Genomic DNA, 15,162 nt, shown 5'->3' with positions numbered 1-15,162 from the left:
ACCCTTTTTCATCAGTAAATATTTTGTAACAATGATGATGTCAGTTACTTAAAATGGCCACAATAGTTCCAATAATATCTCTTTCTATAGTTTTTCATATAATTTTGCACTGAAATGTGTTTTGATGCTACTTTGAAAGCAAGAATATTCAACCGTTTTTTCATAGCTCCAGAATAGAATCCAATCACGTGATCGGATCGGGGACATCTCTAATTGTTATTCCTCTGGATTATTTTGTTGCTTGTAGCCCTTACCTCATTCATCATTCAATTGCTGTCAGGCCTCCCAGTCAATATGGATCGGACGTCTTATCGTCGTCAATGGAAGCCAATGAGTTAATGCGTAACAATAGACATTAAAAAAAAAAACTTTTTCCCCGATTCCGATCTTCTAAATATGACGTGATCGGGCCCGATTTCCGATCACGTGATCCAATCGGGGGAAATTTCTAATACTGTAATACGTATGGCTCCCCCTTTGTACCTTTTCCACAGCAGGTGCCGTATTGGTGGCCCGTGCAAAACTTTGTTCCACCAGCATCGGTCAATTTTGCTGCAGCTCCGCCACAAATGGTAATCATCATTCAACCACACTGCACATTTTGGAGTGGACTATGTGGTTAAAAATTGCAGTTATAACTTTTACTCTTTTTACTTATTTTTCAGATGGGGGGCACAACAATGATGATGCCTGGAAACCCCAATCTTGCTCCAAGTGTGTTTTCGTAAGTGACAAACAGTGAACAATAAAAAATGAAACATCAAATTTCAAACACAACAGCTCGGGATTCAACCAAAATGTTTAGGAAAAAATATTTCCTACAAAACTTCAGTAATAGTTCATCACAATATCCTGTATGACGTCCATTTATATCATCGGCAAGTCTTGCGACACTTCGGCTGAGTGACCAAATGGGTTCTGCTTTTGCTTTGTTTTGTCTAGGGTTTTTTGATGCCAACCACAAAAGGGTACCTGTGGTTGATGATGACGATAGAACTGAAAATATTGCCAAATATGACTTATGGCGACGTCTCTTTGTTGAAGCTATTTTCTGTATTTTTCATAGTATAAGTCACACCAGCAAAAAATGCCAAAAAAAGGGAAAAGGAAAACATGAGTCGCACTGGAGTTCAGTGCAAAAACGCACTTTAAATTCCATTTTTTTCAGCGTAAATTTACAAGAAATAAGTGAAATTATTCGCCAGTGCTTTAAGTAAGTACAAATAGCTAGCTGAAAATATGCTATATTTTTGGCAGCCCTTTTAATTTTTGTCTTAGTCTGTCTTTTGGACAAAAATACTTACTAGTCTTATTAATAATGTCATTTCAAAATGTGTTCGTCTTGGTCTAGTTTTAGTTGACAAAATCTCATACAAATTTCGTCTCGTTTAAGTTGTAGTTGAGTTACTCAAAATGTTTTCGTCCAAAAATAAAGGTTTCCAACAATTTCGAATGAATGTAAACGAGCACACATTGTAGCGTCTACAAGGACTACGTTAACTTGATAATAACAACTCATATGGAAAAATATTTCAAAAAGTTCATGTTTTATATGGTTCTTGTATGTAAAGCATGTGACACTCAAGCCTCATATATGAGCCTTTGTAAATTTATACAATATGAAACTTGTATAATTTGGGAACTGAACCCATATGGAATATATACGGTATATATAATTCATAAAGTTCGTGTTTCATCTGGAACTTGTATGTAAAGCATGTGACACACAAACCACATAAACAACCCTTAGTAAATTTATACAATATGAAACTTGTATAATTTAGGAACTTAAAAGAAAAATATATGGGAAGAATTGCACATACAATATCCTTAGTAGATACACTGCTGTCCAAAAGTATTGGCACCCCTGAATTTCTGTCAGATAATGCTCAATTCCTTCAGAAAACGATTGCAATTACAAATGCTTTGGTAGTAATGTCTTCATTTATTTAGCTTGCAATGAAAAGACACAAGAGAATGAGAAAAAAATAAAAATGAAAAATTTTACACAGAACTCCAAAAATGGTCCGACACAGGCGGTCATTGGACCGCGACTTTTATTGGCATAAGCTTTGGCAACTCTTTCACCAAAAACATAACTATTGTGGCGAGCGAAGTGGGAAAGAATGACAGGGGATGATCTTTTTCTTAAGATGCGTTATTGAACACAACGCAGAACATATACCATTTGCAGTCCCCACTGACAGTCATGGTTGCCCAACTTCCAATCATGCATTTGGGCGGAACAGTTAAGTCGTTACAGTATCATTTAGTGAAAGCACAACAAAAATAATATATCTCTCAAAAATATAATGTTCACTAAAAGAAAAGCGCTCAATGCAAAGAGAACTGGCATTCCAAATCAAAATAGCAATGCAAAATACACATAAAACTTAGACTTTGCCTTTGCTAGATCTATAATTTAAAACTCGCTTTGACACCTTGTGGTGTATTTCAATCACTACCTTATGTAGCTCAAGACACTGGAAGAAAGGCAGGGAGCCCATGTGATGTCACGCTCGGCGACGTCAACAATGGCGAGCTATCAGTTTATTTTTTGATTGAAAATTTTATTAAAACGAAAACATTAAGAGGTTTTTTTTTTTTTAAATAAAAAGTTATTATAACTTGTTCTCACATTTATCTTTTAAGAACTACTAGTCTTTCTATCCGTGGATCCCTTTACAGAAAGAATGTTAATAATGTTAATGCCATCTTGTGGATTTATTGTTTTAATAAACAAATACAATACTTATGTACAGTATGTTGAATGTATATGTCCGTCTTGTCTTATCTTTCCATTCCAACAAAAATTTACAAAAAAATATTATATGATACATATACAATTTAAACATGGTTTGAATTGCGATCAATTACGATTAATTAATTTTTAAGGTGTGATTAACTCGATTAACAATTTTAATCGTTTGACAGCCCTAATATATATATATATATATATATATATATATATATATATATATATATATATATATATATATATATATATATATATATATATATATATATATATATATATATATATACATATATATATACATATATATATACATATATACTGTATGTAGAGTTTTTTGGTGCCAACCACAAATGGGTACCTGTGGTTGATGATGACGATAGAAGTGAAAATATTGCTCAATGTGTCTTATGACGAGGTAAACGTCACTTTGTTGAAGCTATTTTCTGTATTTTTTATAGTACAAGTCACACCAGCACAAAATGCCAAATGAAGAGAAAAGCAAAACATGAGTCGCACTGGAGTTTGGTGCAAAAACCCACTTTAAATTTCCTTCTTTTCAGCGTAAATCTACAAGAAATAAGTGAAATTATCTGCCAGTGCTTCAAGTAAGCACACATAGCTATCTGAAAATATGATATATTTTTGGCAGCCCTTTTAATTTTTGGATTAGTCTTAGTCTTGGACGAAAATACTTATTAGTCTTAGTCATATTGTAGTCATTTCAAAATGTGTTCGTCTTGGTCAAGTTTTAGTATAAAATTCATAAAGTTTGTGTTTCATCTGGAACTTGTATTTAAAACATGTGACACACAAACTACATATACAACCCTTAGTAAATTTATACAATATCAAACTTGTATAATTTAGGAACTTAATATGGGAGGAATTGCACATACAATATCCTTAGCAGATACACTGATATATATATATATATATAAATTAATCACGTTAAACTATTTAACGCATTTTACGCACATGCCCCGCTCAAACAGATTAAAATGACAGCACAATGTCCACTTGTTACTTGTGTTTTTTTGGTGTTTTGTCGCCCTCTGCTGGCGCTTGGGTGCGACTGATTTTATGGGTTTCAGCACCATGACAATTGTGTAATTATTGACATCAACAATGGCGAGCGACTAGTTTATTTTTTGAGTGAAAATTTTAGAAATTTTATTGAAACGAAAACATTAAGAGGGGTTTTAATATAAAATTACTATAACTTGTACTAACATTTATCTTTTACGTACTACAAGTCTTTCTATTCATGGATCGCTTTAACAAATTGTTAATAATGTTAATGCCATCTTGTTGATTTGTTATAATAAACAAATACAGTACTTATGTATCGTATGTTGAATGTATATATCCGTCTTGTGTCTTATCTTTCCATTCCAATTATAATTTACAGAAAAATATGGCGTATTTTATAGATGGTTTGAATTGCGATTAATTAATTTTTAAACTGTAATTAACTCAATTAAAAATTTTAATCGTTTGACAGCCCTAATATATATACTGTATATATATAAAAAGTTTGGACACACCTTCTCATTCGTGCGCTTTCTTTATTTTCATGAAACATCAATGGAAAATTTGCCATATATTATCCTTTTAAGTTTGTTCTTCTTGAGGAAGACACTCACTAAAATTGCTACTCTTCAGTTATTCGTGGATTGAATAGGAGGGAATTTGTTACGTATATTCCAGGGTTGTGTACACAATTTTTGGAGCCCGCTTTTTTATTATTTTGTCTCAGGGATGAATAATTACATTAACTGCAGACCTACTGTTGCTGGGTGGTTTCCGAGTGAATTAGGATAGGGCTTGCACAATCTTTGGTTCTTTTAAAGTCTCGGGGATGATGAGGCGGTTTTAGTTCATTTTGAACCTGTTCTTAAGCTTCAGAAGGTAAAAGCTAACTGTATGTCTTCGATCATTGATAGGAGAGATGCTGACGATGAAGTGGAGCAGCAATACATAAAGAAGCCACCAAATGCCTTTATGGTGTTTGCAAGGAAGCATCGCAAAGCACTCATGGGAAAACTTGATAAAAAAGACAGCGCATCGGTGAATGTCATCCTGGGAGGAATGGTAAATGCTCCAATCACAAAAGATGCACTTGATAGTACTGAGATACAATTCAGTCGGGCTGCAGCTGTCGATTATTTAAGCAATCGATTAATCTGTTCAGTTGGAACAGTCAAGTAATAGGAACAGTTAATGTGTTGCAGAGTAAATTTCTGGAGATGTAAAACAAAGGCTTGCTAAGATTGCACTTTCAAAAGAGCTTTAAATGCGAGTACAAAACAAAATTCCTGAGTGTTTCTACAAACTATGCAGAATTGCACTTTCATTTCATAATAAATGCATTTAAAAATACAATACGTGAGCTCAGCCTCCAACTATTAAAAAAAAAATAAATGAAGATCTAAGTACAGCAAAATGACAATTGGCTAACTTGCTTAGCAAAAGTCCGCTAGCTTAAATGCTATAAAATGCTACCATTTTTTTACAGTGCTCTTAACAAATCGTTCAAATACATATTCCTACAATATATTTCTAAAAATACCTATAACTAAATTACGAATGCATGAATAAAAACAAATTAGGTTTCAACAAAAACTTACCTTATGTTTGTCTTAACAGGGAGCAGTTGGATTCAGCCATGTTAAATAAGTTGTGTCATATCCACAATTGCCAAAAGAGGGCTGTGTATCCACCGAAATCAATAAAACCAAATGCAAACACAGTCAAAAAAAACATTACAACGCCCCTCTTATTAAACAAATCCTCCAAGCAGCAAAATATAACTCGAAGCTTTTGTCTAATCGAATGACTCGAGTTGATTGATTAATTGTTGCAGCACTACAACTCAGTATCAAACGTTTTCCTTTACAGACATACCAATACCTTATTTATCAACAGATGTGGGTAGAGTAGCGAAAGGTTTTACTCAAGTATGAGAAGTGTTACTATAGGCAAGAATTTTGTAGTGTTTTCTTGTAGTTTTATTTTTACGCTAACAATGTGTGTGTCAACAGTGGAATTCATTACCACAACAAGACCAGGCCAAGTACTATGAGGAAGCAGATGTTGAGAGGCGACGTCATGCCCAGTTGTATCCCAACTGGTCCATGTGTGACAACTATGTGTGTCCAACATTTTGAGTAACATGTCAACCATACACCTCATGGGATACATGGAATATATTGTTGTTATTTGCTGATTTCTGATTCTGATTGTGTAGGGAAAAAAGAGAAAGCGAATGAGGGGCAATGCTGCTGTTACAGGTACGTAATCCTTTGTTTATATTCTTTAATCCAGTGCTTCTCAAATTTTGGAACGCAACTTGTAGTGAGAAGCTAGGGGGATCATGTAATAGTAATATGGATGCAATGTTATGTAGAGGTGTACCAATGACAATTTAATAGACAAATGATACTGTATATAGTCTCGCGAGAGGAGGGGGATGTCGCGAAATGTTTTCTTCCTGGGGTAGTCGTAATGGAAAATAATTGAGCACTGTTTTAATCACACTGGTTGATAATCGAGTGCTGTTTTGTTCAGAAATGCAGTGATTTGTCTATACAAGTTTAGCGACATAACAAAGGTGTGAGCCAGCCGAGCAAGAGGAGAGAAAACAAGCAGCCATACTTACACCATAACAATAAAGCAAACAAGCAGTTCGTAAGTGAGGGCAGGAGGGAGGGGGAGATCGACAGGTGGATCGGTTCGTCGTTCGGACACCGGTTCGATGTGATGCAGAAGAAGCTGAGCCAAAAGGCAAAGCTCTCGATTTACCAGTTGATCTACGTTCCTACCCTCACCTATGGTCAGGAGCTGTGGGTCATGACTGAAAGAACAAGATCTCGGGTACAAGTGGTCAAAATGAGTTTCCTGCGCAGGGAGTCTAGGCTCTCCCTTTGAGATAGGGTCATCCGGGAGGGACTTAGGGTCGAGCCTCTACTTCTCCCTGTTGAAAGGAGCCAGCTGAGGTGGCTCGGGGATCTGGTTCGGATGCCTCCTGGATGACTTCCTGGAGAGGCGTTCCGGGCATCTCCCACCGGCGGGAGGCCCCGGGGACGACCCAGGACACTGGAGAGACTATGTCTCTCGGGTCTCTGGGAACGCCTTGGGATCCTGTCAGAGCACTTGGCTGGAGTAGCAAGGAAGAGGGAAGTCTGGGCTTCCCTGCTAAAGCTGCTGCCCCATTAACCCAACCCCAGATTAAGCAGTAGATAATGGATGGACGGATGTTAAACTGGGGGACATGGTTAATGTTCACTTGTAAGCACAAATGGTTTCAATGCACTTTGAGGCAAAATTCTATCACTGGAGACAATGAGGATCAGCAGCTGGTGGGCAGATGGGGGCCTCTGTTGATGTGAGATGCTCGTATGCCACCTATTGGGACACCAAGGCACTTAGGGAGCCACATGCATGCTACCTGGCGGGATGCCAAGGCACACACACGCCAAGTGTGAGGCTTTTCTAGATTTTGCTCGTATGGTGAAAATTAGCCTGCGATTGGCTGGCAACCAGTTCAGGGTGTCCCCTGCCTACTGCCCGTAGTTAGCTGGGATAGTTCTCCAGCACCTCCGCGACCCTCGTGAGGAAAAGCGGCATGGAAAATGAATGAATGAATTAAAATTAGCTTGCATAATAACTAATTCTTTCTCGTGATGATTCTCTTATAGTGAAAAACTCAAACGTTTAGGTCAAGGGCGTAGGTTTGGTATAGGCGACGATATAACAGCATAACCTGCTTGTACACTCTTTGCTGGGGACTGGACATGAATAAAACCAAATTTCTGAACAAGGTCAGGGCTCCATTTCTCACAAATATGAGCCTAATTAATTGATAGGCTAAATGATCAATGCAAAATAAATCTATATTGACTAACCTTAACCTTTGTTTTCAAAAACTACTAAAGAAACATTTTGAAGTCCTTTTAAAAAAGCGGGGAGTTATCCAAGAATGGGCTCACTTCTGGGGGAAACTGGAACACCCTTAGACTCAAACTAAAGTATTTTAACATAAAAGTGATTTGGGAAAACTTAATGAAAAAAAATCTGATATCCAAGGACTTGATCTACATCTGAGGCATACTAGACTACCCCAAGACTCAAACCAAAGTACCGTATTGGCCCGAATATAAGACGACCCCGATTATAAGACGACCCCCTCTTTTTCAAGACTCAAGTTTGAAAAAAGACTTTTTGAACACCAAATTAATTTTTATACAGAAACGACCACGGAAAGCTTTTCTCTGACTGTGAGCATTTTTTAGGCGATCTTTTTGAGCTCTCCATCTCCGTACATTACACTCTGTGACACCATATTTCACAGCCGCTTTGCAGTTGTTTGAAGACACCGCCTCATTTATCACCATCAACTTGAAGTTTGCGTCATAACTTCTCCTCAGCTGCCGGTGTTCTGCCAAAATATGCTACATCGGCGAAACGTCCTACATTAGTCGAATTTGACACCTAAATTACTACCGTGCGCTCTAAACTTGTTTTGTTTAGATGCATACAGGAATAACGTACTAAAGAAATGCCTGCAGAAAATACTTAAATGTAGTTATATCAAATAAGGACGGTTTAAATACGCTACGTGACTAATGTGGTCAACTGCTTCAAAGCTAACACAAAAAAACACAATGGTTAAAAGTATGAGAGGGTAATACATGCAAAAAGTATCTTTGAGGCTGTGAAAAGGTTCTAAATAACTAAATAAAAACAAAAATAGTGAGTACTCACCGCTTCCAACCGATGTGCGCATGCGTGTGAATGCATACGCAAGCGCCCTGAGCATTGTGTAGACGTTTCGCCGCGTAGTAAGGAATGGCCGAACACCTGTTAATCTGGCCAATCTTCGACCCACTTTTCTCCAAATTGTCGCGAAGTTTCTCCATTTTTGGTTATCTCTTCTATTACCGGTATTTTCTTCTCTTTTCCTTCTTACCACTTTCTTCTTCGTGTCAGGGGTTCGCTTTGGCCGCCCGAGTCGCGTTCAGCATTCGATTCATTGATGACTGGCGCCATCCAGCGTCGTGAATGGGTATATGTCTAGGCCGCAGTTTTTTTTTTTTTTTTTTTTTTTTTTAGGCCGCAGTTATAAGACGACCTCCTCTTTTTCAATCTTATTTCAGTGCAAAAAACATCGTCTTATATTCGGGCCAATACGGTACTCTCATGAAATTCAGATGTATGATTTCATTTTATAGATTTTTGTTTCATGTCAGTTCATGTTCATGTCAGTGTCCGCCTGAAGTGGGCCCATTCTTGAATAGTTTCTGTTGTTTTTTTTGTTTTTTTTTTTAATAAATGGACTTGCAGTCTGAAGCCACCACGTTGCATAACAATAATGCACATAATGCAAACATGGACAGGTAGCTTCACTTTGCTGTTCCTTGTGGAGTCTGGCCTGACTGCAATAGTTTTGCAGGTTAGCAAGTTCACACAGTTTAATGTTATGCTAACTGGTGTAGGTCAGACTTTCCAGTCGCAAAATTAGTGGTGTTTCCCCACCTCCACAACATTGACATTACATTACATATTCTTAAGTTACATTACTTAAAGTGTTACGTCTTGCATTACATATTCTTACTAAAGTTGCACCAATACCAGTATCGCCAGGGGGCGCCGATCCGGCCTGAATTGGTGGTATTGACGAGTACTAACATTTAGGGCGCCGATACTATCTACTGGCATCACTTGAGCGCAAATTACCTGTCTTCCCCACGTGAGCTAACTTCCCAAATCCTGATGCATGACATCTGTATGTCTTTGTCTCGAAATTACCAAACGACAATAACACCTTTGTCAATATTAAGTATGTTCACTACTACGCATATCCACGATGTTACGCTGCTTTTCTGACATGTCATTCACCAACGATTAGCGTGCGTAAGCTAACGCCTACTGTTGTAGAGCCAATGGGATCAGGAAGGTTAAGACCGTGAGAGACTAAGCAAACTCATGGTTTCATGATGAACAATGAGTGGCAAATTAAGAGCGTCGTACTTCAAACTTGTCCTGTGTATGAAAGTCGATTGTCATATGCTGGTGTTGTGCAGTAATGAGCAGAAGTGACTTCTGTGGCCAGAAAACACTCAAGCGGCGCAGCGCGCACACTAGATATCATCAGATAGTAACCTAGATGTCCCATGTTAGATCCCATGCCAACTCTTGCGCACACACTAGATATCATCAAATACCAACCTAGATGTGCTACATTAGATCCCATGCCATTATCTGCGTGAGCCCCGAGCGATGCGTTGTCCATATACTACATTGATGAATTAGAAACTTAATTAAAAAGTTAAGCAGGCCAAATCAATCCATACCAGTGACTATAGATAATGCTGCAAATACTGTTAATTCAGCACATGTTACAGATGGACTCGGACCACAAATAGGATGTTTTGCTTATATGGTAAATATAGCTGCTAAGGGAGCAGCAGCAATCAACAGTGTGCCCCACTTTACAAACAGTAAAGATTGTTCTCAGCACTTATATACAAAATTTCTTCAGATCAGTAAGAAGTAAGCACATAAATATTATGCACTACAATGCTTGTTTATATGATGGCACTGTTATTTTTGCTTGCTATAAAAAAAAAAAAAAAAAAATAAAATAATACTAACAGTTGTATTTTCTGTTTTAGAGCATTAAATGTATTCAATTGTATCGAAAATCGTACCGAACCGTGACTTAACTGTATCGATGCATCCCTTATACGTATATGTATGTATTTTTTTTTTTTTTTTTGCAAACAGAGTGGTATCGGAATGGTATCGGTATCGGCCGATACTGCACAGCCAGGTATCGGTATTGGGACCAAAAAATGGTATCGGTGCAACACTAATTCTTACGTTACATTATTAAAAAAACTTCTAGTATCCCTCCTTTGAAGGGGTAGAAGAGGCAGCATGTTGTCGACATGAATCTCGGTGCTGTGTGAGTGCGTGTGTGTCTGTGCCGGGGGGTCCTGTCTTAAGCCCATAAAACATAAAACATGCGTTTGAGGGAGAAAAATGGATCGACACATTCAGCAAGTGAAAATGGGTAAATGTAAGTCTGAACATAATGAAAATAATTCACTTAACAATGGTCGGGTCTATTCTTACAACGTACGGGAAGACAATCTAAATGACCTATTTTACTGAACTCATTATATAATACAAATAAGGTTTCTTAAAAATTGGTGGGGACTATTTGAGCATCCTGAAATGTTGGTAGTGTTATGTCCCTACCGTGTCTATGCAAACCTACGCCCTTGGGTGAGGGTCCATTTTAGTTCAGACTTGCAGATTTCAATGCTCATACGCCAACATAAATGTCAGGAAAATTACACATAAACATTACTGTTTTTTATTGCCTTTTTCCTTAGGCAAAAACATGTTTTTAAAAATTGTGTGGTAATCTGACTGATATGTCTTTTGTTCAACAAGATCCTGAAGCTCCACAGCCCACAAGGATGTGCGTGGCTCCAGTCCAGACGGGCATGATGGGACCTGAACGATACCCTACACAGGGAGAATCACAATCTGTGAGCAACATTGCATGTTTGCCACAGCAGCAACCTAAAGCCAGCCTTCCTGCTTTTGTGCATAACTTCATGCCTCCAGCTGCACCGACTTCATCAGCGATGGAGTTTTCACAGCTTCTGAGCGGTGTAAATTACATGCCCCTTGCCCAGGAGAAAAACGCGCGACCGTCGACGGTGAATTCATCCGAACCTCAGAGCATCGAGGAAGAGCTCCACGTATTACTGGGGCGATTTGAGGATGAATCCTCCACTACACAGACAGAGCAGTCCACAGCAGAGCTAAATTTAGAGGAAGAGCTCCAAAGCTTACTGGAGCGTTTTCATACCAAGCCCTCGACTACACAGTTGGGCACAGATAGGCTCCATTCTGTGTTTGAGGGTTTAGGAATTACCGCTGCTGATACCGGAGGGTGTTGAGTCTTGCAAAGAGTGGGATGGCGGAGCCAACCTATGAAGACAAATTAAGACATTTGTGGTTCATAGCCACAATTAATGAATCCTCAAAGTTTACAACATGTTTATTTTTTTAAAATCATGGGCAATACAATGCCACAGCACTTTATTTTTTGACGAGATCCTATTGGTTGCTCATTGGAATGCACACAGGGCAAGAGGCTCCGAGCCAATATCTGGACTTACGTTCAGAGCCTGTGCAGAACTAGCCTGTATGGACGTTAATCTCTTCATCTAGTATTCCCCCTCATTACTCCCTGTTGGATTTCAACTCACGGCAATCCCCTCGGTCAGTGTTTCAAGACATAGGTTCTGCCTGCTACCTTGCACCTAGTAATGATCCCTGTATTATTTATTCAAACAACTCAGTCTAGAATTTGTTTTCCTTCTGTGTAACGCAGTTCAGACATGATTTCCTTTCTGAAATTGTTTGAACAGATGTAATTTCATTTTTGTTATAGACTGAGTAGAAACATGAACAAAACACTGCTTTAAGACCTTTTTGGCGACCAAAAGTATTGGAACATATTGGTTCAAAATGAGTAAAGAAGACTGACATTTGCAGACATTTACAAAATCTTTTATTGACACTTATACGGGCGCTGTCTGTAAAGAGGCCAAAATGACAGTAGTTTAGTGGAAAATTTTATTTTATTTATATTTTATATATTTTATATTTATATATTATATTTTATTTTATTAGTAGTAATTTTATGGAAAATAATTATTTAAACATAATTTATATGAAATTTTGTGTCACTTTTTGGCACATTTCTAACACTTTGTCAACTGAAATACAGTTGTGGTCAAACGTTTACATACACTTGTGAGGAACATAATGTCATGGCTCTCTTGAGTTGCCAGTTATTTCTACAACTCTGATTTTTCTCTGATAGAGTGATTGGAACAGATACTTCTTTGTCACAAAAAACATTCACGAAGTTTGGTTCTTTTATGACATTATTATGGGTGAACAGAAAAAAGTGATCAAATCTGCTGGGTCAAAAATATACATACAGCAGCGCTAGTATTTGGTAACATGTCCCTTGGCCATTTTCACTTCAATTAAGCGCTTTTGGTTGCCATTCACAAGCTTCTGGTTGAATCTTTGACCACTCCTCTTGACAGAATTGGTGCAGTTCAGTTAAATTTGATGGCTTTGTGACATGGACTTGTTTCTTCAGCATTGTCCACAAGTTCTCAATGGGGTTCAAGTCAGGACTTTGTGAAGGCCATTCGAAAACCTTAATTCTAGCCTGATTTAGCCATTCCATTTCCACTTTTGATGTGTGTTTGGGGTCATTGTCCTGTTGGAACACCCAAGACCCAATCTTCGGGCTGATGACGTTAGGTTATCTTGAAGAATTTGAAGGTAATCCTCCTTCTTCATTATCCCATTTACTCTCTGTAAAGCACCAGTTCCATTGGCAGCAAAACAGTCCCACAGCATAATACTACCACCACCGTGCTTGACAGTAGGCATGGTGTACTTGGGGTTAAAGGCCTCACCTTTTCTCCTCCAAACATTGCTGGGCATTGTGGCCAAACAGCTCGATTTTTGTTTCTTCTGACCACAGAACTTTCCTCCAGAAGGTCTTATCTTTGTCCATGTGATCAGCAGCAAACTTCAGTTGAGCCTTAAGGTGCCGCTTTTGGAGCAAGGGCTTCCTTCTTGCACGGCAGCCTCTCAGTCCATGGAGATGCAAAACACGCTTGACTGTGGACACTGACACCTGTGTTCCAGCAGCTTCTAATTCTTGGCAGATCTACTTTTTGGTGATTGTCGGTTGAATCTTCACCCTCCTGACCAATTTTCTCTCAGCAGCAGGTGATAGCTTGCGTTTTCTTCCTGATCTTAGCAGTGACAAAACAGTGCCATGCACTTTATACTTACAAACAATTGTTTGCACTGTTGCTCTTGGGACTTGCAGCTGCTTTGAAATGGCTCCAAGTGACTTTCCTGGCTTGTTCAAGTCAATGATTCGCTTTTTCAGATCCATGTATGTATATTTTTGACCCAGCAGATTTGATGACTTTTTCTGTTAACCCATAATAAAGTCATAAAAGAACCAAACTTCATGAATGTTTTTTGTGACAAAGAAGTATCTGTTCCAATCACTCTATCGGAGAAAAATCAGAGTTGTAGAAATAACTGGAAACTCAAGAGAGCCATGACATTATGTTCTTCACAAGTGTATGTAAACTTTTGACCACAACTGTAGGTATAGCTGAATATTAAATATCATACCTAAATGCTGTATCCAAATTTTAAATGCATAAATGTTACATTTTAAATGTATATCTGAATCTTGAAGATATTTCAGTCTTTAATAATACATTTTTAAAAAACTGGATTTATTTTAGTTCGAACTAAATATTTTCCATAGCTACAAATGAAATACCAAAATAAAAGGTTGAGCTCGGAGTGTAGTTTTTTTTCACAAAGCATTGTTAGTATGTCAGGAGTTATTTCCACTAGAACCATTTGAAACGATGAAATTGACATTTTCTTTCAATACAAACAATTGGGAATACAGATAGTCCCCGGGTTACGAACAAGTTCCATTTTTACGTTGGCAACGTAACCTGAATTTCCACATAAGTCGAAATTATTCCATTAAGTACCCCTTAATACTCCCAAAATCTCAAAATACAGTGGTTTGAAAAAGTATCTGAACCTTTTGGAATTTCTCACATTTCTGCATAAAATCACCATCAAATGTGATCTGATCTTTGTCAAAATCACACAGATAAAACAAAAACTGTCTGCTTTAACTAAAACCACCAGAACATTTATAGGTTTTCATTAGGGCTGTCAAAATTATCGCGTTAACGGGCGTTAATTAATTTTTTAAATTAATCACGTTAAAATATTTGACGCAATTACCGCACTCCCCCCGCTCAGATAGATTTAAATGACAGTACAGTTAACTGCTTGTTAATTGTGTTTTATGGAGTTTTGCCTCCCTCTGCTGGCGCTTGGGTGCGACTGATTTTATAGGCTTCAGCACCTATGAGCATTGTGTAAGTAATTATTGACATCAACAATGGCGGGCTACTAGCTTATTTTTTGATTGAAAATTTTACAAATTTTATTAAAACGAAAACATTAAGAGGAGTTTTAATATAAAATTTCTATAACTATTACTAACATTTTTCTTTTAAGAACTACAAGTCTTTCTATCCATGGATCGCTTTAACAGAATGTTAATAATGTTAATGCCATCTTGTTGATTTATTGTTATAATAAACAAATAGTCCTTATGTACTGTGTTTTGAATGTATATATCCATCTTGTGACTTATCTTTCCATTCCAACAATAATTTACAGAAAAATATGGCTTATTTTATAGATGGTTTGAATAGCGATTAATTGCGATTAATTACGATTAA

The 15,162-nt window shown here is 37.6% G+C and overlaps 1 protein-coding gene across 1 annotated transcript; it reads left to right on the top strand.

Moving 5' to 3' along the window:
• The first annotated feature begins 463 nt into the window (after positions 1-463).
• Positions 464-12,364, top strand: LOC130906726 (transcription factor 7-like 1-A). Its single transcript, XM_057821296.1, has 6 exons — positions 464-572; positions 666-724; positions 4,702-4,849; positions 5,800-5,907; positions 6,006-6,048; positions 11,219-12,364. The coding sequence occupies exons 1-6, from the start codon at positions 570-572 to the stop codon at positions 11,731-11,733; spliced, it is 876 nt and encodes a 291-aa protein (XP_057677279.1). The 5' UTR covers positions 464-569; the 3' UTR covers positions 11,734-12,364.
• Positions 12,365-15,162: the final 2,798 nt, after the last annotated feature.

This window comes from Corythoichthys intestinalis, chromosome 18, assembly GCF_030265065.1.
Source record: "Corythoichthys intestinalis isolate RoL2023-P3 chromosome 18, ASM3026506v1, whole genome shotgun sequence".
Taxonomy (NCBI): Eukaryota; Metazoa; Chordata; class Actinopteri; order Syngnathiformes; family Syngnathidae; genus Corythoichthys; species Corythoichthys intestinalis.
This window is presented reverse-complemented; position numbering and strand designations above follow the sequence as displayed.

Coding starts and splice junctions, on each gene's coding strand:
- LOC130906726 (XM_057821296.1), top strand. Junction 4,850..5,799: donor ATGTCATCCTGGGAGGAATG/GTAAATGCTCCA, acceptor GTGTGTCAACAG/TGGAATTCATTACCACAACA. Junction 6,049..11,218: donor GGGCAATGCTGCTGTTACAG/GTACGTAATCCT, acceptor TTGTTCAACAAG/ATCCTGAAGCTCCACAGCCC.